Source organism: Pleurodeles waltl, chromosome 10, assembly GCF_031143425.1.
Source record: "Pleurodeles waltl isolate 20211129_DDA chromosome 10, aPleWal1.hap1.20221129, whole genome shotgun sequence".
NCBI classification, from domain to species: domain Eukaryota; kingdom Metazoa; phylum Chordata; class Amphibia; order Caudata; family Salamandridae; genus Pleurodeles; species Pleurodeles waltl.
Genome location: NC_090449.1, coordinates 986,345,820 through 986,371,255, shown reverse-complemented (window position 1 = coordinate 986,371,255; position 25,436 = coordinate 986,345,820). Strand labels below are relative to the sequence as shown.

The window sequence follows — 25,436 nt, the reverse complement described above, 5'->3', positions numbered from 1 at the left end:
TCTGTACTTAAAACTGGGGGACCTGCGCCGTTTACAATGGAAGAACCTCAGCTTCCTATCACAGCGTAAACACTTGACATGGTGGCCTATCTGCCATTGGCCACTAGTTCACAGTGACGCTCGCCCCACCCTAGGTAAGGCATGCAACCCTATCAGTAACTTCCAGGCATGGGAAACCTATTTAGGGAAATCTCCCTGCTCTTGATATCATTGTTTTTGAAAATAAATACTTCCTCTTTGGGAGTTTGTTTTCAGATTTTTTTTTTTTACAGAGTGGTCACATCAAACATGGTGGCACCTGTTCATCTAATGATCAGTCCCTACAATGGAGCTGCAACCGTGGAGGCTCTTCTAGGTTCTCTAAATCTGGTGATCATTGCTCACTAAGGGAGGCAGAAGCCATATCCTCTGCTAACCTCTGGGTGAGTGGGAGCACATCATACCCTAAATGAGGCCCTCCCTGGTGCAGTATATGCTCTTTAAAGAAATAAAGCAGATGCCCTGAATATAGCACTAACTCTGCGTAAGATAGGTGTCTAATGTTTGATGCAGGTAAGGCTGCACTAGATGAGAAGACGAACTGCTGTGTCATGAGAAGAGTTCACTAATTCTAGTTATGTTCTGAAGAACTTGTTGCGTAGGTTCTCATTATCCTAATGAGACTACTGGATTTGGGTGGCAGAATCACTGGTACTGCAGGGGACTGAGTCTGAACCCGCACCAGGTGACACCTGTCGGCCTAATCCGGATTTGTTCCGGCTAACTAGTAGTGTCTCATCTCCACCCAAGAGCAGAGATGATTGGGGCAACTGGGTGCATGACATACTTGACTCCTCATGGGAATCGTGGTCTCTCAGATAGCATCCATTTCTCTCAGTTACATTAGTATCACATATGCAAGGACAATTAGAGACAGAGTGAAGCTCAATAAGGTTTTATTGAAGGAACTGCATCTTAGATAATAAAACATGTATTGCAAAAACTAGGACGATGAAGCACAATCAGATTAAAATTGTGTCAAGGAGAGTAAAACAAAAGAATAACGCTACCATATTGTCACTAAGGTTTGTAGGGATAGTTCTTACCTAAGCTATGTTAGAGCACAGCATGTTAAGCTCTAATTCTGCCCTTCAGGTTCCCCCTGGGAAGATGATACCCCTCATACCTGAGCAAGAGGCCTGTAGTCTACATAAGCCGTTGTAGTGAAGTAATCAGCATACTGTTGTGGTAATCTGGCTGGAATCTCCCTCTAACATACATGGGTCAAAATAGTGGTTTTATAACAAAACAGCTGATGTTCGAAGAAAGGATCCCCACCTAAGAGTGTGTATGTTTCTGTGAACATTGGAGTCAAAGCGTACCACTTTTGCCAGCAACCTGTCCTACTGCAGCCTTGAGAAAGGCACAGAGTGAAAGAAATGTGTTGTTTAAGAACACAGTGCTGACCTAGTCGAAGAACAGCTAGCTAGAGAAAATAAAACCAGACCGCAAATGTGGCTAATGTTAAAATTATAAATGAAGTTGAATAAAATATATCTAGGTTAAAGTGCACAGCGGCAAGCCTAGTTTGCTAAAATAACATGTGTACAATTATAGATAAAATGGCTACACAACAAACTTGTTTTTTTATAAGTAGTTGCATTAAGAAAGGAGAATTGTAAGTGAAAAGCTTGCTTATAAACAAAACATGACAGAGGCGTAGACAGTATTTTATAAAAAGCAGAAATTAGAAAGGTATTTTGTATTGTGGAGAATCATTGTATACTGGGAAGGATAATCCCACACTGGCTGAATCTAAACTTTACAATTAAAGCAAATTATCCATTGTTAACCACAGAAGATTTAGAAGAATTGTCGGACCCTCTTACACTGCAGGATGTTACTGCTGCACATACCGAAACCAGGAAAGACAAATCAGGCTGTTTTATAAATCTAAGTTCCAAAGTAAGAGTAGTAAGTATTCTTGATTAAAATAATCACTATGGATTTGTGTAGTAAGAACTTTTTTTAGCGCTGAAGTCCATAGTCTTTATTTTATTCAAATAATATGAGCAAAGAAATGAGTTCCAGGTAATCGATTTCCTGGGGCTCATTTCTTTGTTCACACATTATTTGAATGAAATTCAAACAAAGACTGTGGATGTATTCAGCGTTTAATGCGATGAGAACTGAGAAAGTTGTAAAACCGAAATAGTTGTGTATATATATATATATATATATATATATATATGTACGTGTGTGTGTATGTATATAATATATATAATATATTTCTTTAATAATGAGCAATTACTTTTTTTATACACTTCTGTTATTATATAATTTTGCTTTGTACAGTTTGGATAGCGTTATAGTAGATTATTTACAACCTAGATTAATCTTGCACTCTTTGTCTTTAAAGAATGTTCTTTCACAATTGTTCAAAAAGCAGTATGAACCTGGTACTGCTTTGTTAACATAAGGTGAGCAGAGAGCTAAAATAGATTACCCTGGCTATCATTTACCATAACCATCTAATTTATTTATCAACCTACATCTCAAACAATATATTGTGTTATAAAGATTGTGTACAACACTTAAGTTAGAAGGACTAAACCAGAATAAATAATTAAGCAATACAAATTCCTAATCCCGAACTCTGGAATGCACTACACATGCACAACAACTCTTCGTATTCTACCATTCCTATTATTATCAGAAGTCTGAACTTTGATGACAAATCATCTCCTTTTCTAGGGCACAGATGTCTCAGACTTGCCTGTTTTGAAAGAAGCGCAGTGCAGTCCCAACTGTTAGTCCAGCTGGGAGGAGAATATTCATTCAGCATGTAGGTCCAACCCTGGAGGAGATCGCCAGATCTGCCTACAACTCAATGCATGTAAGAGGTATTAGTGATAAGCACAGAGCAAACTTGCAACTTGGTTCCTGCTGGCCTTCTGAAATGGGCCTGCCTGCACCAGTTAAATCTGTGTGGAGCCGGCGCTTAAAAATTTTAAGCGCCGGTCATTTCTCAGCACAGCGTACCCCACTAGATCACCTCCATAATGTTGCAACACCAGTATATACACCTCCCAGTATTGGCATAACCACTATATCATATAACATAATATCTCAATTTATCTTCATCTTTACATTGTCTGATTGCGTATATGTCAATATGTAGAAAATAATAGAAATACATTTTAAAAAAGGCAGAAAAATGGTTAATATAAAACAATCTAAAGAAACACACATCCCTGTGTTTGTGTGTTTGATCTGTTAACTCGACTTAACTGAAGATAAATGATGCACGCCCTCATGTACAGCTCAGGTGAATTTATTGTGGAAAGTTGAGAAAGTCAACTCATTTCAAGTTGGGAAGAGTGAGTTCTGTCACCTTTCCCTCAGATCATTCAAAACCATAGAGATAGCATCATTCTTAGTAGGATTCCAGTGGAAAAACATATAAACTTTAAGGCCCTCTGCATTATGAATAGAGCACTGCTTTTCAGGGGCTCTGCTCTTTTGAGGCCCATTGCCTCTCATTATACCCCTTATAGGTCCCCCAGATCCTCAATGGCCTCTTCGATGAAGATCCCTCTGGTAAAAAGAGCACGGTGGAGCGGTAGAACCATGGCTCATAATCAGCCAAACTTTGGAACTCCCTCCCTTTGGAGCTTTGTCAAACCAGTCATGAACTTTCCTTTCGCTAGAATTTGAAAACCAGGCTGTTCAGTGCCTAATTATGTGTCCCGCAGTCTGCTCTGTTCCGCTCTAGCACTGGGAGGCCTTTAGATAGCCATGCGCTTTATAAATCTACTAAATTAAACTAAACTTAGGGTGAAGTGACACTTGAGTGTAGTTACAGAAGACGATAAAGCAATCATTGCATCGTGTATCAAAAAGTACACTTCATACATCACCTGCCAGTGCCATTTGAACAAATTAATTATGACCACAGTAGCCCTGTGCATTAATACATACGTCATCCATAGTGTGACTTTTTGCGACATCATAATGATGATTCTATTTTCATCTCTTCCACTGCTGCATATATGTATTTTCTTTAAATAATTAATTTACCATTTACAGACTGCTCCAGATAAGTATCAATTGTATGTTTTTGAATGAAAATAAATGTATATCCCAGTAGGTGTACATAATTACTGCTTTGAAGTGGATTTGTTACCCATTCGTAAAAGACGAGCATCCTCGTACCCATAAAGAGTTCACTGATTAGTGTGTAAGAATTGCCGGAACAGCCACACATAATTAATTATTCCATCATATATCTGGCTACTTTGTCTACTTTGTCCAGCGGCTGTTTATCTCATGTATAAAAAATCGAACATGTAATAGGATTACCTTTTACATAATTAAAATGAAGCATTTCTCCTTCTGATTGTTTCGGCATGTATTCAGTGCCATCACACTTCAACTGGCTTTTGTCACTGTGGCCCTCATTATGACATTGGCTATAAATCCCACTTACTGCCATGGTGACGGCCGCCAACATACCGCCACAGTGGTGGAAATCCGTTCGCCATATTATGACACACACACACACACACACCAATCGGACAGAATACTGCCACATATACAAATCCGCCAGCCCAAAGGTCAGTGTTAAAGTGTCAGTACCAACACCCATACCCTTACGCCAACAATATAATGCCCACCACATTATGACCCACGAATCACCATGGTGGACATTCAATGGCACTGAACCATTGGCAGTACACACCGGTGTACTCAGAATGGACACCCAAATAAAAAACAACACTACATTGGCCAAAACCAACATCACACACATGACACTGATACACACACCACATCCACCCACCCACAGCACTATAAAACACACCTTCACTTTACCCACAACCCTCTACAAACACCAGTTATTGCCACCAGACTCAAACCAAGACAACTGAGACAACTAGACACACACCACAAACACCCATACATCCGTCATGCACCCCACATCCAACACCCCACTACATTACTCGACACCCTCTTACCAACACACACAACACAGCACCCATGTCCCCACTAAGGCACCCCCGTTTTACTGATGAGGAGTTGTGGGTCATGTTGGAGGAAATAGTTAGGGTAGAGCCACAGCTGTTTGGACCACAGGTCCAGCAAATATCAATTGCCAGGAAGATGGAGCTGTGGCGGAGAATCGTGGACAGGGTGAACGCCGTAGGACAGCATCCAAGAACAAGGGAGGACATCAGGAAGAGGTGGAATGACCTACGGGGGAAGGTACTTTCTGTGGCAGCAAGGCACCAGCTCGCCATCCAGAGGACTGGCGGTGGACCCCCACCTCCTCCTCCACAGTTCACAGCATGGGAGGAGCAAGTCTTGGTAATACTGCATCCTGAAGGACTCACTGGAGTTGCCAGAGGACTGGGCACTGGCAAGTCAATATTTACTACTTATCACCCCCATACCTTCATGCCTTCAAACCCTCACACCCATCACTCCATCCCACACACTGCACCTACAAGTATGACTAACCCCAATGCCTAGCCCTGCATGCTATACCAATACATGGACAGCCCTCCCAGCCCTGCATGTACACCCATCACAAAAGCATGCACGGCATGGAGAACTAACAATCCCACAATACATCACCATACCTCAAAGAAAGGTGGCAGGCAACAGCAACAATAGAGGGGAAGCTAGGGATGTACAATTTGTCACAGACATCAGGCATAATACATCACTTACATCCCCACTGGTGCCCCAGCCAGTGTCAGCGGAGAGGAGGTGCCACATCTAACCAGTCCCCCAATAGAAGATTCCCCCAGTGATGACAGTAACTCTGGACTTCTGGATCTGGATGGACTACCTGGCCCATCAGGGACCACTGGTCAGTCGCCCACCCCAGCCCACTCACAGTTCATCACAGAGCCTCCCCCATCAGTATCCAACACCACAGCACCCACCCAACGTCCCTACACCTCTGCCCCCAGGACATGGTAATCAGCAGTGTGCCCACCTGTACAGGGACCCCAGTCCACATCTTACCCCCAAGACAATCAGGGACTGGGGTCAGTGGGCACCCCGGTCAGGGGACAGGGGAACAGGGACACTGGGAGAAGCGCTGTGCGCCATGGGGGGGACAGGCCCAGAGAACCAACTCTCCAGGAGGCACCCACTAATGTTTTGGGGGCTGTCAGAGTCACCAGATCCTCGGGGTCTGTGCACGTTCCCAACACGTCCATCACTGAACAGCTCCAAGACTCTGATAGATAAATCACAGAGACTGAGAGAGTCCAAGAGGGGAAGAGGGGATTAGGAAGGGAACAGCTGGGAAGGAGACCTGTAGTAAGAAAAAGGTTAGAACACACAATATGAAAATTATATCTCCTGAAATCAATACTAGACTATGATTCTAAGCCTAGTCACTCTGAAAACATGAACAATCTAAGAGTTAAGTTTAAAATGACTAAGTTTCAAGATGGCCGGATACCTGTAGGGGAATCAAGATGAATTAAATGAAAACTTTCTTATTCAAGTACTTTCCTTTACATGAGAATCAGAAAAAACATTCTGACTAAATTTTAAACCAGTCATATAAATCCTGTTTTGAGAATGTATACTAGGACCATACAATATTGCATCTAGAAACTCTGGCCTTCTGTGTACTCTTAAAATGTTTCAACTCAAATTGCGCATATTGCATATATATATATATATATATATATAGTAAACACCATAAAAGGATTGAGCACCATGAATAACACAATATGGATTCAGGAAACAAATCACATAACTTGTCAACTCGAATATTACATAATAAATATCTTAGAATAGTAGCATGCAATAAACAACACGAATTAAACTCCAGGAGAGAATCGTGTGTCTTTCCAATTCGAGTGTTACCATGTAAAATACCAAGAAATGGTAGCACGCAATGAATATCAAAGTCAAATCATCATTAATCGAATCGCGCGTCTTGCCAATTCATAAAACACGATGTTAATGTCAGGGAATAACAGCTCACAATAAATAACAAGATCAAAGTACAATGAAACGAATCGCGCTTCTTTTGCCGATTCTTAAGCCACCATGTAAAATGTCAAGAAATGGTAGTGCGCAATGAACAACAAAGTTAAATGCTCATGAAACGAGTTGTGCGTCTTGCCAATTCGTAAAACATCATGTTAATGTCAATAAATAGTAGCGCGCAATGGACAACAATGTTTAAACACCATAAAACGAATCGCGCCTCTTGCCGATTCTTAAGCCACCATGTAAATGTCTTGAAATGGTAGCGCGCAATGAATAACAAAGTCAAACCTTTATGAAATAAATCGCGCGTCTTGCCTATTTGTAATCTACCATATAAATGTCAAGAAATGGTAGCGCGCAAGTAATCTGTTACTCATTTAAGAATTTAAACCAAGAATATGAAAATTCTAAATAACAATGTCGGGACAGTCCAACCACCGTCTTACCGCCTGGAACAATGATCACCAATGAAGGATTAGGGCAGAAGACTGAAAGATCCAAATAGGCTGCCGGGACAGGAGCTCAGGATGAAGCTGCTGCTCTGCACCGGGACCTCTGAATAGTGAGCACTGGGAGTTGGGCTGGCTCTCTTTTATAGAGTCTTGGCCCAGCCCAGAACCACGCCCAGGCATGTTGCAGGAAACGTCTCTGGAAGGCCCTGGAAAGGGGCCACACCCTAACACACTCTGAAAACCTGCAGCAAAACATTGCAAAGGATCGGTATTTGTAAGCATATTGTTTTCAGGATTGAACTCTGCAATGCAAAAGGTTAAACCACAACATATCAGCACAATGCATAACTTACTTTGTTTTGAGAGTGCTGGGTTTTTGCATTTTTGTCGCCAATAGAGCGCGTATTGCTCTGGTGTTGACAGGGCTTACCAACAATCCGAGGACAAAATGGGTCAGACCCTTACCAACATGCAGGAGAGCAAGCGGCTGCAGGAGGTACACCACCAGGAGATCAGGGAGGACTTGCAGGCCCTCAACACCACCATGGTCTCCATAGCAGGGGTGCTGGCAGATATGGCCAACATCATGAAGGAATTGACAGCACACCAGTGGGCCCTTACCACTAGCCAGTCTACTGAACAGCCCACCACTTGCCCTGCAGCTAGTGGGCAGAAGGCCCTGCCACAGGACCCACAGGCCACCAGCACCCCTCCTCCTGTAGAAGGTGAACCACCCCTCAAACTTTCCCTGTGACCCAGACAGAAGCCAGAGACCACCGCCAGGAAATTAGACCTTCCTGAATGTCCCCCTTGTGTCCCACCTTGTCCACTTTGAACTGCCTTTGCTCCCTTTCCTATGACCCCTTGGACATTGGACCTGTGCTACAAACAGACTGGAACAATACCCTGGACTTTCCTCTACCATCACCCCATTCCATTGAACTTTTCCATCAATTATTTGCACTACAATAAACACCCTTGAACACAACTTGACTGATAGTGTTTTATGTGATAAAAATGTGCCTTTATGGAAACAGTCACATCATTTGCAAATGATCTGAAAACTGTGATAGCATACAATTAATGACCTGTACTTGTCTGTAGTCATCACATCAGTACACTGTTGTAATTTCAACAACATCTGCAAAATGAGAAGCCATAGGTGACAGTAAGTTGAGATGTAAATGAAGTGAATGCCATCCTGCTATAGCCACGCGGATAAAACAACAGTCAGAGGAATGGTCAGTTTCACTGTCTCACCTGTGTGTCATTGGAAGTATTGACGTATAACTGATGTTCTGTTGTCCACATCCTCATCCTCTGCCTCCTCATCCTCCCTGTCCTCAGGATCCACTGCCGCCACAGGGGCATTTCCAGTCTCCTCCTCCTTCAGATAAGGCACATGTCGTCTGAGGGCCAGGTTGTGCAACATGCAGCGTGCCACTACTATCTGGCAGACATTCTCAGGTGAGTAGCACAGGGATCCACCTGTCAGATGCAGGCATCTGAACCCGGACTTTAGGAGGCCGAAGATCCTTTCGATAATTCTCCTGGTTCGCCCATGTGCATCATTGTAACGATTCTCAGCCCTTGTCCTGGCATTACTCACAGAGGTCAGGAGCCACGATAGGTTTGGGTAGCCTGAGTCACCTGCAAGTATTGAGAGACAAACATTAGCCTTACACAATGGTATGGGGTTAACACCAGAAGGCCTACACTGACATACATTGGTTGGGCACTCAGGCTCACCTACTAGCCACACTCTGCGCCTCTGTAGTTGTGCCATCACATTTGGAATGCTGCTATTCCTCAGAACAAAGGCGTCATGCACCGACCCGGGATACTTGGTAGTGACATGGGAGATGTACTGGTCCGCCAGGCACACCATTTGCACATTGAGTGAGTGAAAACTCTTCCGATTCCTGAACACCTGTTAATTCTGGCAGGGGGGAGGGTACAAACGCAATATGTGTTCCATCAGTTGCCCCAATAATATTGGGTATATGTTAGAAATGGGGTTTTTGGTTGGCAGTCAGGTTGCCCTCTGTCCAAGCAAGAACCCTCACTCTAGTCAGGGTAAGTCACACACAATCCAAAATCAGCCTGTGCTCACCCTCCGGTAGCTTGGCACGAGCAGTCAGGCTTAACTTAGAAGGCAATGTGTAAAGCATTTGTGCAATAAATCATACAACACCATAGTATAACACCACAAAAATACACCACACAGTGTTTAGAAAAATATAGAATATTTATCTGGGTAATTGTAGGTCAAAACGATCAAAGTTGCAATACGAATTTGTAAAGATATCACTGAAAAGTGATATTAAGTGTCTTTAAGTCTTTAAAAAGCAATAAAGTGTCTTTCAAGCACAGAGTACCTGGTTTCTGGGGGGAAATCTCCTCAGAGGGCCACAGGAGAAGAGATGCGTGGAAACAGGGGTGTGTGCGTCGATTTCTCCTCAGCACACACAGACTTGCGTCGTTCTTTTCCACGCGGGGAAGTCGGGCGTCGTTTTCCGGCGCGCTGACAGTCTCTTTTTGTGGATCGCGGGGATTACCAGATGTCCCGGGTCTGTGCGTGGATTCTCCTGCTTATTTTCCGGCTGCGCGTCGTTCTGCGGGGCTGCGCGTCGAAGTTTCGATCTCACGGTAGGCGTCGCGTCGATTTCTCCTTGGAAGTCGGGCGGCGTTGTCCTTGCGAGGCCGTGCGTCGAAATTTTGGTCTCACGGCAGGCGTCGCGTCGATTTCTCCTTGGAAGTCGGGCGGCGTTGTCCTTGCGAGGCCGTGCGTCAAAGTTTCGCACTCACGGTAGGCGTCGCGTCGATTTCTCCTGGAAAGTCGGGCGGCTTTGTCCTTGCGAGGTTGTGCGTCGAAGTCTCGATCGTCCCGAGGGCGTCGCGTCGATCAGCGTCGGTGTGCGGCGTTTTTCTCGCCGCGAAACAAGCTGTGCGTCGAAATTTTCGGCGCACGGAGCGTCCAAGTGAAAGGAAGAAGTCTTTTTGGTCCTGAGACTTCAAGGAACAGGAGGCAAGCTCTATCCAAGCCCTTGGAGAGCACTTTCACAGCCAGACAAGAGTTCAGCAAGGCAGCAGGGCAACAGCAAGACAGCAGTCCTTTGTAGAAAGCAGACAGGTGAGTCCTTTGAGCAGCCAGGCAGTTCTTCTTGGCAGGATGTAGTTTCTGGTTCAGGTTTCTTCTCCAGCAAGTGTCTGATGAGGTAGGGCAGAGGCCCTGTTTTATACTAAGTTGTGCCTTTGAAGTGGGGGTGACTTCAAAGAGTCTCTAAGAAATGCACCAAGTTCCCTTTCAGCTCAATCCTGTCTGCCAGAGTCCCAGTAGGGGGTGTGGCAGTCCTTTGTGTGAGGGCAGGCCCTCCACCCTCCCAGCCCAGGAAGACCCATTCAAAATGCAGATGTATGCAAGTGAGGCTGAGTACCCTGTGTTTGGGGTGTGCCTGAGTGAATGCACAAGGAGCTGTCAACTAAACCTAGCCAGACGTGGATTGAAGGGCACAACAAGATTTTAGTGCAAAGAAATGCTCACTTTCTAAAAGTGGCATTTCTAGAATAGTAATATTAAATCCGACTTCACCAGTCAGCAGGATTTTGTATTACCATTCTGGCCATACTAAATATGACCTTCCTGCTCCTTTCAGATCAGCAGCTGCCACTTCAACAGTGTATGAGGGCAGCCCCAATGTTAGCCTATGAAGGGAGCAGGCCTCACAGTAGTGTAAAAACGAATTTAGGAGTTTTACACTACCAGGACACATAACTACACAGGTACATGTCCTGCCTTTTACCTACACAGCACCCTGCTCTAGGGGATACCTAGGGCACACATTAGGGATGACTTATATGTAGAAAAAGGGGAGTTCTAGGCTTGGCAAGTACTTTTAAATGCCAAGTCGAAGTGGCAGTGAAACTGTACACACAGGCCTTGCAATGGCAGGCCTGAGACAAGGTTAAGGGGCTACTGAGGTGGGTGGCACAACCAGTGCTGCTGGCCCACTAGTAGCATTTAATCTACAGGCCCTAGGCACATGTAGTGCACTCTAATAGGGACTTACAGGTAGATTAAATAGTCAATCATGGATAAACCAATCAATAGTACAATTTACACAGAGAGCATATGCACTTTAGCACTGGTTAGCAGTGGTAAAGTGCTCAGAGGTCAAAAGCCAACAACAGCAGGTCAGAAAAAATAGGAGGAAGGAGGCAAAAAGTTTGGGGATGTCCCTGTCAAAAAGCCAGGTCCAACAGTATATGTCCCATTTCATAGAATACTGCCTTCACATTGGCCAAATCATCCACCTGGGGGAAAGCAATTTAGCTGCACATGTGTTTGACCAAGGCAGGCAGAACCCTTGCCAGCACAATTGAGAACATCGGCTGTGACATTCCTGCTGCCAAGCCCACTGTCACTTAGAAAGAACCAGTTGCTAGGAAATGGAGCACTGATAGAACTTGCACAAGAGGGGGGATCCCAGTGGGATGACGGATAGCTGATATCAGATCAGGCTCCAACTGGGCTCACAGCTCTGTGATTGTGGCCCTGTCCAGTCTATAGGTGAGTATTGTGTGCCTGTCCTCCAGTGTAGCCAAGTCCACAATGGGTCTGTACATAGGTGCTTGCCCCGTCCTCCTATTCATCCGCAGTGGTAGATATCTAAAGGACACAAGAGTGAGTAGGCTGTCACAATTAGAACAGTGGAACCACCACCTCAATGTATATAAAGCATTAATGTGATGGGACAGTGGGAATGGCAATGTACGTGCAATCTTCAGCAATGACGCAGTTATGGATTATCTCAATTTTGTCCACCACCATAAAATGTCGACAGCCTGTCCTGTATCTAGGGACAGGTGGAAATGATGTAACTCTGCTGACGCTAGACATCGTGGCGGAAGGTGGTCTTGCACCGCCGTGCAATTCCTCATTGCCTAATATGGGGCCCTATGTAGTACAGTGGCCAATGGGGATCACCAGATCACCAGCGGCGGTGACGGTGTACACCACCGCGGACGTGACCTCCATTTTCTATCTAAATCCTTACTTGATTCCTGACTTTCCACAGGATAACACCTACACTGTGTGTGCTGCTGTGACCTGTGTCTGGAACCTACCATGACCCGTATGACTGGGGAAAGGGCCCCTGCCTTCACTTCAGAGGAGTTGGAGCGTTTGGTGGAAGGGGTCCTACCCCAGGATGGACTGCTGTATGGGCCACCTGACCAACAGGTGAGTACACCTTGGACACGATGCATGTGGCAAGGTTGCAAGGAGATGTTTGTGCAAGCATTGTGTCATTTTGGGGGGGGGAGTGGTATGTCTGTGGTACTGTACATGGTGGCCCCCTGGTGATATGTGTGCCAATGGAGATGGAAATGGGATTTGTGGGCCGTATGTGTGACAGGCTGGATTGTATGTGTAATGGTGTCCTCCCATCTGTATTACCTTTGCAGGTCAGCGCCCATCAGAAGAAGGGATTGTGGCGTGCCATCGCCAAGGACATGCAGACCCCCCCACTGTAGGAAAAGGTGGGAGGACCTGAGACTCTGGGCACGGAAGACCATGGAGGCCCAGTTGGGGATGGCCTCCCAACGAGGAAGGGGTGCCCGTCGGAACCTGACCCCCCCGATGGCCCGCATACTGTTGGTGGCCTACCCAGATCTGGATGGGTGCTTGAGGGCATCACAGCAGCCACAAGGGGGTGAGTAAAGTGGGCGTAACTACAATCATTGGTAGGTGGCATGGGATTCGGGTGGTGGGTGTGAGTCAGTGGGTGCCCCTTAATGCCAGGTCAAACATTGCAGTGTGACCCAGCTCAAGAGTGATGGGTGTATAGCAAATTCAGGTAACCTAGCTAGGTTGTATTCCATGTCAGACAGAGCTTAGTGGGTCCGAGGAGGGCTGCAGTTGGTGGGGTTTGGCCCTCATCTTACTGTGGCACCTAGCTAATTGATTGCCAGTGTGGTGCTTTGTGCTCGATCCTGAACCCTATGTGTGATGGTAATGTGTATGCCAACTGTGGTGTTGGTGCTGTAATTGACTCAGTGTTCTCTTTCTCTCTCTCCCCCTCTTTTTTCTTCTGTCATCCTGTCCATGTGTGCATTTGCATTATCTGGCGGAGGAGCAGGGGCACGGGCGACAGAGGGAGCTGCATCCCACAGGACCCAGGAGGCAGAGTCCACGGACGCTGAGGAAACCAGTGGGACAGAGGACGAGAGGAGCACCACTGCAACACTGACTCTGATTCCTCCTCCGATGGGAGCTCCCTGGTGGTGGCGGACACCTCTGGGACCACCCCAGCTCCAGGTACATCCGCCACCCCCATACCAGCACCGCCCTCCCAGTTGCCCCTCACTGTGTTGCCTGTGCCGGCTCACCCAGGAGAGTGGGAATCTCCTTCACCCCAGGCACCTCAGGCCCTGCTGCCCTGAGTGAAGAGGCTATTGACCTCCTGAGAAGCATCTCTGTAGGGCAGTCAACCATAGTGAATGCCATCCAGGGGCTGGCATCCCAGATGCAGCAATGCAATGCATTCCTGGAGGGCCTCGCACAGTGGATTGGTGTCCCAACAGAGATTGTTTCAGGCTCTGGCCTCCTCTCTGATGGGAGCCATTGTCCCTGTTCCTACCATCCCCCTCCAACTACCACTTCACAGTCCCAGTCTCCTCAACACCAACCCATCCCATGCAAGCATACACACAAAACTTCACATGAGTAGCTTGGTCAAACACAGGCAGCACACTTCAGGCCACAAGCACTCACACAAACAACAGACAGTTGCACACACAACAACATCCACTGCCTCCACTGTCTCCCCCTCCCCCTCCTCCTCCTCCACCTCTTCCCTCACAGTCACATCCACACTGACACCTGCATGCACTGCTCCAACAGCCAGCTCCACTATCACCACACCAAACAGCACACACACCTCACTAGCAAGCACCGCCACTACATCCATCCATGTGTCCTCTGTGTCTTCTCCCACCCTGTCTGCCCCTCCCCTCCCCCCCCCCAGGGACACAGACGAAGGCACTCAGACACCCAACAGCCATCCACCTCACATCAGCACACTGCCCATGCTCCTGCACCCAAGTCCAGCAGATGTCCTCCTCCAACAACCACTCCCTCAACCTCCACTCCCATCCCTCCTCCCGCCCCACCGTCCCTAGAAAGCTTTTCCTTGCCCAACTTGACCTCTTCCCTCCCCCTCCAGACCCCGTAAGAGCAGTGTCCCAACGACCCAGCCAGCACCTGAGCCAAACAGTCCACGGGGACAGTGGAGGCACCTCCTAGTCGTGGAGGCAAGAAAGTAAAAGATCCCACTCCACCAGCCAGGAAAGGGAAGGATCCCACCCCACCATCCAGGAAAGGGAAGGGTCCCACTCCACCTGCCAGGAAGGGAGAGGTTCCTACTCTACCACCAATGACAGGAATGGTTCCCACTCAACCACCAATGAATGGCAATAAGCCCTCACTTCCGCAGAGGCTGCCCAGGGGCACCTCCCCCAGCAGAGGGCATGTAGGCCACCCTCCAGGGACTGTTGTACAAGGAGCCCCCTCCAGAAGCAGTTTGCGAGTTCCCCACCTCAGAGACTGTGATCTTGCACTCCCCAGCATTGGGAAAGGGCATGGAGCCCCCTCCAGAAACAGTGGGTGAGTTCCCCACCTCAGAGGCTGTGGCCTTGCACTCCCCAGCATTGGGAAATGGGCATGGAGAGCCCCCTCCAGAACCAGTGGGCAAGTTCTCCACTTCAGCTGAGGTGCCCCCCAGCCCCTTACCCCCTGAGGTGCCTTCCCACTTCCAACTTGTTGCCCCTGCACAGTTTGGTGCAGAGAATGTCAGGATCAAGTTGGGACTTGGCCCTTTATACTTTGGACTGGGCATTGGCCCTTTCTGGACCATCATTCATGTATATTTTTTGTCACTTTGGTACTTATGGCGGTTGTTAGTATGCAAATACATTTTCAATTCTGCCTTACTGTTGTCCTTGCATTATTATGAGGTGTGTCCTATGACATTGTTTTTCGTCTGCAGCTGGTTGTGTGTATGGTGTGTATGTGAATGATGTGTGTTGTGCGTGTGTGTGTGTCACTCTCCTTTTCCTCCCTCCTTCCCTTGTGTGCTAGTTGGCTGTACTCACCGTTGTCGGCGTCATGTGGAGCGTGGTGTAGAAAATCATCAGGAAGAATTTCAGTTCCGGTTCCATGGCGGCGTTGATCTTCTCTGTGTCTCTGACGGTGAGTCTGTGCAGTGTTTCCGCCAGGCTTTTGATGACATTGGTACCACCCCGGAAGTTGTGGCTGTTGGATGTGTCATGATATGGCAGGCGGTACCTTGTCTTCCGCCTGGCTGTTGATGGCTACCGCCGTGGTGAGTGGTGTTAACGCCCTGATGGTTGGTGTGGTACATTTGCTGTCTGTGAGTTATCACCGCCATGGTCTTAATTTGGCAGTATTACTGTCACTTTAACAGTCACCGCCAATGTCATAATGACCAACTATGTGTTTCTCTGAAATGGCCTACCGTTGAATATGTATTGTCCAAGTTTTGGATGGCCTTAAGATGTTCAAGAATCCGTTTCCGAGTGGGGAAATGTAGTGCCTAACATCAAAATATACATATTGTGAAATCTGAACCAGTTATGATTCAATGCTTGACTCTTCTCATTTTACCCATATATGGTCTTTTACATTCGCTAGTCGTGACTGTATTTTTACAAATTTTAAAGTATTGGTATGCAGCGAAGTGAATTTTGCCTTGATATTTTTCTGGTTTGTTTTTGTGGTTGTGTGTTAAAAGGGTTTCCTAATTATGCTGCTCTTCTACAGGTGTTTTGCAGCTATAATCCAATGATATTAGTTAAGGTATTCATCTGCTGTGAAAATGCCCCAATGTTTATTGATTTTTTTTCTTTGTTTCATGTTCTCATAATTATACCCAGTTATAACTCTGATTAGGTCTTATAGTCGTTTGCATCAGTGGTATTTTTTATTATTAACTTAGATCTATTGCAGCTGTCGGCTTTCTATGTACCTCCTGTTATAATTTCCTGGGTTAGCTACGTTCATTAAATCTTGTTTCAGTCGCTTTACTTAGCTTGTAACTACTGCTCAGTGATGTGCATGTACATATAAATGTGTGTGTGTGTCTAAAGGGAGATGATACATAACATGCAACCATGTAATGTGGTCCAGTATTGCCAAGGAGGGGTTCTGGTGACTGCATAAACCACGAACCCACGTGGTTTGTAAATGTCGCCAGAACTTTGAGAAGGCAGTATACTTCTTAGTATCTTAGATTGCCTGAACATCTCCTACAGAAAGTGCAAGTGTAGAACCAGGAGTTTCAACCGGTGGTGAGAGCACTTAGATGTACCCAAACTTACCTTCGTCTCTATTACCTATGTATTGTCTCTCCTAAAATGATTCATTAAAAAAAAAAAAAAAAAATCTTGCAAAGTCTATAGACCATTGTGCGGTTGTTCTCACTGGTTTATTCAGAAACATATCTAACCCTACCAACCTTCCACAGCCGTGTGCTTATCTTCACCCTACCACTTGACAATACTGAAACTTAGCAACATGATCTTGTGTAGTTTTAGCTTCTCTAAGTTATAGACTAAAACCTGGAATGTTCTTCCGGTGCACTTAAGGTCTGACGTTTGTTTAAGCACATTCAGTGAGATAAATAGTGGTTCTTTTGTCAGTTGTTTAATTTTCTCCATGTCCTCTGTGTTGATAACCAGCAGTTTTGTCTCATTCCTATAACACTGTTAATAGAAACTCAATCTGATGCTAAGCTGATCCCACTGTGAGATATTAGCTGGTTCCCTGTCTGCCCCACAACTTAGGCTTTTAAGAGGCTAGTTGAGGTTCACCACCTAAATAAAATGTTTAAGAAATAGATTATGGAGACCACTCCAACAGGGGCCACATCCTGCAGGCCTCATGCCCGCCTCCTCCTTCTCGTGAGGCATCTGGCTGGTCAGACACCAGAAAAGCCACCTGCCATTTCCTCCTTTTCTAGACACCAAGGGCATCCGAGACAGAGCACACATGAAGACGAACAAGTCTTGTTTGGGCCCAAGCTGTACCAAGGTCAAAAGCCCTGTATCACACGCCTGAAAAACACAATAGTGTAAATACACCAAGTGCTTTCTCGCAGCTGCTCACTTTATAATCTCTAACATATAGAACAAATAAAATCCTCCTCTCCACCTATTTACTGCCAATATGAACACCCATGATACGAAAACTTGGTTCACCACCCACCACCACACGTGTCTCTAAGACCCTTCTACAAAATCACTGACCAGCCACAACTGATAGGAGGAGAAAGCGCATATGCCTTTTACTATTTTCCCATGCACTCTCCAGTTATAACTAACTTCTAACACATTCGAGCTCCTTACCCTGGATGTTCAGCTTCATCACATTAGCGTCTTCCAACTACAGAAACAACATCTTCCTGTCAACTATTATAATGGAGGATGTCTTTCTATATGTGCTGCCTCTAGCCAGCTTCGCTGAACTCATTACTCCACCCACAGAGGAGGAACCTCCAGAATATCTTCTGCACCACAATTAAAAACTTCTCATGCCATTTACCATGACACATTGACTCAACTGCTAATGCCAGCACAACCAAAGATGGTGGAGAGATGCTTCAGATACTTCCAAGTGCATGGATTCCATGTCCACAAGACATCCCTGTGAGCCACAAGCAGGCTTAAAAGCTGCCAGAATTACATGTTTCACAATGGAACCCCCGCGTGGAATAAGGCAGTATTAAGAGTGAAAATACATGTAGAAAGTGACTTTATGAAGAGCTCACTTGAGGCATCGACTTTACATAAAAATTAAACTCTCCTAGACTTTAATTACTGGCACAGTTGTTAAATGATTTAAAACTGCCAGATGATAGTACGACATGCGTGTCTTAACGTCATTCCAAGGAAACATTGACATCCCCCAAATGAAAGGGCTCCTCCGATCAAAATATAGCTGATGCATGAATCTGATTGTTGTTCTTCTTTAGAACAATGTTGCATTGTATGTTTTGCATTTTCCTTAGAAACTCCATTAGGTAAAGAGATATTCAAAAGCAATTAATGGCTTCCTTAGAATCATGACCTCTGTTTGCAACAGTAGTGGTGCAAAATGCATCCCTTTGCCTTGTGTTTAGGTCTGGTGTTCTCCAAGACCTTTTGTTTCCCAAAGCAACCCTTAAGAAATTCACATGTATTCATACATAGAAAGGGTTTCTCTGAGCCACATTCAACCATTGTTCAGTTCTAATGCTATTCACTTTTTTCCTTCCGCTTATGACAACGTACATAAGACAAAGGACAGTCGGTCAACCTTCTTCGGAAAGATTGTCCGGCATAAATATTGTATCGTAAACATTGTTACAAAAATATCGACACATTGGGTGTAGATTTTGTACTATCAATTCCAACTGGGTGATAAAACGACACAGTGTTTAAATTGGGCATTATTCTTACCACAACATTCTGACACCATACCATTGGCTCACTTCATTATGACAAAGTTGCCCACACGCTATGTGAACATCTAACACACAACTGGTCGTTTTCAGTTTCCTTTTCCTTTTCCTTTATTATTATTTATTAAAACAAATATTATTTTTCCTTGTATAAAATGAACTTAATTTTCTTTTTGTTTGGTGCTGCCGCAGTAGCTACCCTGTTACTGCTTCTGAGAGGTTGCTACCTATTCCACTGCTCCTTAAACTGCGTAAGCACTGGTTATTAAATGGTCTTTCATCTTTGTTATACTTAATAACAACAACCATTACAAGATGGTATCGGTACATCCTCACACGTGCATGTACGGACAGCCATCTTAGAAGGCTTTTTCTTGTGCTATAGATTTACATACCCGGCGTGTTGGTTTCTTCGAGCTAGTAAACAAACAATAAGCTGAAGTAAGCATTGGCAACGCCAACAGTTCTGCAGTCAACGCCAGATTCACTGACTTCGCCAAAGATTGTTTCAAAGTGTTTTTGCTCCCTGGGAAAGGTATATTATTCTGCCACCACTTTCAAAGTTCATCTGCTGTCACTGCCTTTAATCGCGTCTCTTGTACTATTTGGCTTCTCAAACCCAAATGATCAGTTGTGCTAATCTGTTGCTTTAGCATGGTTTACCGATTAAACTAGACTGCATGTAAGGTATAGTTACCAAAACTAAATATGATTAGCACAACTTAATATTTAGGTTAATTTATATAACCAATGAATACAGAAATTTACAGCATGAAACCGATTTTTGTTTAGCTTTTTTTTTGTTTAACAGTACCAGTTTTCGGTACCCTTATCTCTTGACATATAACGCAGTGTACTAGCCATTCCTATGGAAACAGTCGCTGTGATGTCACCTTATTTGCCCAGTGTGTTCCTGAGGAGGCTGCCATGAATTATGAGCAAAACTCATGCTGTTGAAGCTGCGGAAGATTGTAAGCATGCTGCTGCTTGACGCGCTCATGTTTCCTATTTTAGACCTGACTGATCTTCAGATAACATATGGTGGTACAAGTAATTGGAAAATTGGCAGACCTGTCAAGAAAATATGCTAGATGGGGCAAAAATACGATGCTGCAGCACATAAAGTGTCTCTGATGTTAAATTTATTGTCTTTTATCAAACGGTGGAGTAAAAGTATCTAGTCTCAAAAACATGAAACAGTTTTTTTACGGGCAGAACCTTTTTTAAAAGTAATTTTTTAGGACAGTGATAAAAGTTCTTGCATTTAAAGGGAGGCTGATTAAACGCGGCCTCACACTGCCTCATAGCAGCGTGGAATGCATATTGTGTGAACTTCAGACGTGTCTTCATGCAGTGCCATAACAAGGGCACCACCAAGTCATTTTTGATAACATTTTGTCCCCTATATTTTGTGCTGTAAACGAGCTCGTAGACTTCGAATTACAATCATAATCCCTCTGTTTTCAAGCCTGGCTTTATCCAATATGTGTTGATTTTACTGAATCATTAAATCTGACGTTAGTCAAGAATCTTTGATTTTTCTAAAATTATATGTAGTATATACTTATACGGGCTTTCAGCCGGCACACCTTATTTATTGGTCTCTCGTGGTGTCATTCACATTTTTCATCCTCTCACTACAACATATAGCATAGAGCAGTGGTTCAGCCCACTCCAGCCATTGGCTAACGTTTCACTGTGAATGACTGCATTTTGCCCTTTGATAAGAAGTACATCCACACACAAAGTGCAAACAACAATAACAAAACAGCACTGACAAATCCAAAAATCTGTCAGCCGCGCCAGACCTATTAGCTTTGCCATGCTCAATACTGTAATGCTCTGAGGCTGCAGTAATGTGTTGTGGAATGCATAAAATTAACCACAAATATATAAATGCATTAATACATGAACTTAAATTCTAATCTCGCTAATAGTCACAGTATATAACAGAAATGTTGACTTGTAATGAAAAAGAAAACGAATTATAAGAAATAATTTTGAGAAAAATGGGAACAGCTCCAATTGTCTTCTGCAGAAAATAAATCTGCAATATTTTACATTTTATTCACAAGTTTATGCATTTTGTAAGATACCGTGGTACCTTAAGGTGACTGCTTTATGGTATTTATCTATCACTGGAAACTGTGTCCCTGAGGATGACAGGCAGGCTTTACAGTGTCTGATTCTTGATGGCCAAAATGCTGGAAAATATATATGATCCGTTCTGACATGTGGGCTCTGCAGGGGAATCTTAAGTCTCAGTGGGCTCAGTACCAAGGCAGCCTGTCAGATTTCATCCAGGTGTCCAAGAAGACTGCAAAGGATCTGCAGTGGTGGCTGCTCAACTGTAATAGGACCAGAGACAAACCTCTCTCCCTACACCACCCTGAGTTAATGGTCATGACAGATGATTAGTGGCTGGCGTGGGATGTCTCCTGGGAAAGGCGGAGATCAGTGGACTCTGGTCTCTGGCTGAAGTCCAACTCCACATCATCTTGTTGGTTTTGGGAGCGATTCGCTTGGCGCTAAATGCGTTCCTCCCACCCATATAGGGGAAACGAGTGCAGAATCTTACAGACCGCACGACTGCCATGTGTTACTGCAAGAAACAGGGTGGAGTGGGTTTGTGGTTCCTGTGCATCGATGGAAATGGCTGAACGATCATGGGCCTCCCAACACCTTGCAGGAACTTTATACAACATGGCATACAAACTCACCCACCAGTGCCTACAGGATCACAAGGGGGCAAGGACATCTTCTAGCAATGGTGAAAATCCTGGCTCAATCTATTCACCACCACAGAGAATGCACATACTCCACACTTTTGCGCATTGGTGTTCCCAAAGCAGTCCTTCCAGGCAGATGCCTTCCATCCACATTGGCGGTTGGCACTCCTGTATACCTTTCTGCCCCTCCCTCTCCTGACCAAAGTGCTGAATATAATCAGCAAAGAGCAGGCCAAAGTCTTTCTGTTTGCTATGGGCTAGGCAAGGAGAATGTGGTACCTGAAACTTCTGACCATTAGTATTCGTCTTCCAGTCTGGCTGCCCTTATGTGAGAACCTTCTGTCACAATAGCACGGCCAGGTTCTGCACCTAAGCCTGCACAACCTACACCTCCATGTGTGGAGACTGAGCAGCAGCAGTTGATGGCTTTTGATCTTTCTCCCAAAGTAATTGGTGTGATTCTGGCAGTGAGAAGCCCTTTCCAAATATTCAGGATGCTAGGAGAGGTTTGTTGAATGGTGTCCCACCCATCGTGTTCAAACCTTGCAAGCAAGTGCTTACTCCACCAAGGCAAGGACTGTTACCAGTCTGCTGGCATGCGTTATGCCAGTCATGGGCATTTAATAGATCACTGCGTGGGAGTTCCTCCACATATTCACAAAGCACTACTGCTTTACAACTAGGTCTGACAGGATGGGCTGTTCACCCAGTCTGTCTTCCAGGATTTCCTGGTCTGAGTCATTCCACAGTTCCTCTGCCTATGAAGATACAGTTGTGGTCCATATTCACAAAGGGAAGTATCTGCTGTTAAAAGTCTCTGCCAGCAGAACAAATTACTTACCTTTACTAATGAGATCCTGTTAGAGACTAACTGCAGATTTCTCATGTTCCCAACCTCCTCCCCATTCTGTGGAATGATCTTGTGCAGTCCATTAATAAGATCTCAAATCTGAAACATTTGCAAACTGCACTACTGATTTCATTGGCTCTGCTTCCAGTTATCAGAGAGAGATCAGAAAGAAACTGATGTCAGCATGCGGACATAGCAATCTTGTAGTGGCTCAGACTTCACATCCTGAACTGACGACGCAGAGCCACATGTCGACGCATGAGGGAATTGCTATTGAAGTTTCTGGATCCAATCTGGTGCCAGCGGGAAATTCACAAAGTGAGGAATCTGCAGTGAGATAGAGTTTTTACCAGAAAAGGCATTTCAGAAGGTAAGTAAGTTGTTCATCTGAACATCATAAATATTGCTCAGTATAGTTACGAATGTTTGCCTTTAACTGTAATCTTATATAATTTTAGCACTTAATGAAGGATCCGAGCTATTTGACGGAAGTTTGAATGTTACAGTTGTAAGCTCTGCAATACCAGTCATATCAAATGGCACATTTTTTAAAATTGAATATATATAATTTTTATTTTTATGCAGGAAGATGATAATGAAGCTGGAAATGATCCCCCTCAGGAACTAGCATGGAAAAAGAAAATGAAAATACTTGGAAGAACATTGATCTGAAACATGTTATATATGTGGAACACACTTCTTAGATGTGGTGCATAACTGTAAAGCAATTTAATTACGTTTGCTTTTAAAATAATCAGTAAGAAAAGGCATATTTATCTCAGGAGTTTGTTATAACATTAATACGACATTGAATCGGAATAATCAAAGAGCAACATTCTGGCTTTTATATGCATAGTTTTATATTGCCTTGGGTTCTCTTGATGCCAAATTGTCTATGTTTTGTTTTAGGAGTAACACATTCACTTCCTTACAGGGTACCAAATGTGCAAGTAAAGAAATAAGTGGTCGCTCAGACTGAGTTAAGTATTTGGGTTGTTTGAAAGAGTGAGGCTATTTTATCAAAGCAGCAGTCCCTTTATTGACCCACCTAGAAATTTAGATAGCCATCTACCTATCTCAGTCACTCAAGAAAATCGAAAGAAAAGTGTGATACAGAAGTATATTTTTCTTTAGTCTTCGAGGTTTTAGTAAACCCCATGTTGTTCGATAAAGTTTTCTTTCCATAGCTCTTTTTTAGATTCCTTGGAAAAGTTCCAGTGATATACTTCAGATGTTGGTGATTGGTGATTATTGACAGTATCTTGTTACCATGTCCTCCACCTCACATTTTCCTGCTTCCCTCCTAAACATCGCTCCTTTGGATGCCAGGGCACATGCCCATGTTGTTGTGGTAGCAGAAGGTGCCTTGTTCTACGCAGGCTGTGTCAACGCTGGGTGGGTGCCTCTAGATTCCAGGAGTCTAGTTGGTGCAGAGGACTGCAAGAGAGCCGTAGAAGTGAACATGGGGGTATGCACCCTTCTACAGTAACTTAAACAAATTGAAGAAAGAGTACAAGTGAGTGCCCTCGTGGGTGAGTGGGATATTTGTATTGGGGCTTCTTCGAGTACCAACAACTTTTATGGTTCTCGAACTCCGGCATTCCCAACAGATTTAGAAAAAGGGCCTCATGTTTTCCAGTTATTTCCTTTTTAAGTATGACACCTCATATGGAAACCTGAAGCATAATGAGATGAAGACCTACAGACGACACTATCCAAAACCCAGGAAAAATGAACTACTTTAAAATGGAAAGGTAAATGACAAGGTATTAAGAGATGTCACCGATCCTGAATTAGAGGTTATGATCAAAGTGAGATGTAGTCACATGTACAATTAGACAGTAGCCCACTACATTAATTTTGATATAAATGTATGCAAATGCTTGACAAGACATAGTTGGATCGAGCACTGTATATTGTACTTTTTCTGAATCTAAAATATTCTCATTGTTGGGTTCTTTGCCATTTTTGTTTTTCCGCACCTACTTGTTTATCATCAATGAAGAACTATATTAAGGAATCTAAATTATGTCTTCATCGTGGCACCAGAAAAGAAACTATTAATGACTCTACTTTTAGCATTTTCTCGCTCTGCGCGTACCTTTTGTTTGTGTTTGGTATGAAAAAAACAAATGTGGGTATTTTCTTCAAAGACTTCTAAATACTGTTGAACTTGAATCTGATTAAAACTGTAAAATGCCCCCAATCTGCCATGAATCCAGACAGCACATTTTTAAAGCGATGATCCAAACAGATTAATGCACCTGCTTATCAAGTTTCTACTGAAGATTTGCATTGTCTTTAGATATACACAGACCTTTTGTCAACATCTGCGCCTTTTTTTGTTCTTTGTTTGCCACTTCATCTGTTCTTTTATTGCAGAACAGTACACCTATACAATTATAAGTAATAGATGCATGATCAGCAAGTATATCACCCTCCAGCCCTTCATCTTTCTGACACTAAAATCCGAAGAGAAAAATAGAAACATTATTAGTCAGTGAGTAGAGATGATTGTTGGTGGCCTGTTTTAGTGAGTACACCGTGGATCTGATTGTCCTTCTGAGGGACCTTTCGAAACAACTCTGAGGACTACGACTCAGTAGCCAATACCTCTTAGAGTGCGCCAAAATCAGTTAGTCAAGAATGTGTCAAAACAGTTTATATAATAATATAGAAAAACGAGACCTAAAAGTAGTGTTTAACCTTCACAAATGTTCTTTGTTTACAAAGGTGACAGTTTGCATTGTCACAGTGTAAGATTTTGGTTTATTAATTTGGAAGGAAGGACTGCACCAGTTTACACTAGCTGGCTGAGGCAAAGCACAGTTTACGCGAGAAAACGTGAGCTTAACCCCAGATAGCTGTTAGGAGGAGGCTTTTCCCCAAA

The 25,436-nt window shown here is 44.3% G+C and overlaps 1 protein-coding gene across 4 annotated transcripts in view; it reads left to right on the top strand.

The window, feature by feature from the left end:
- PHF14 (PHD finger protein 14) overlaps positions 1–24,752 on the top strand; it is a 791,087-nt gene extending 766,335 nt beyond the window's left edge. For 2 of the 4 annotated variants that reach the window (XM_069211832.1, XM_069211834.1), the window contains one exon: positions 23,132–24,752. In XM_069211832.1, the coding sequence (XP_069067933.1) occupies positions 23,132–23,218 (87 nt within the window). In that variant the 3' untranslated portion in view covers positions 23,219–24,752. The remainder of the gene's footprint in view (positions 1–23,131) is intronic. The other 2 variants (XM_069211833.1, XM_069211836.1) reach the window with 2 other exon arrangements.
- The last annotated feature ends 684 nt before the right edge of the window (positions 24,753–25,436 follow it).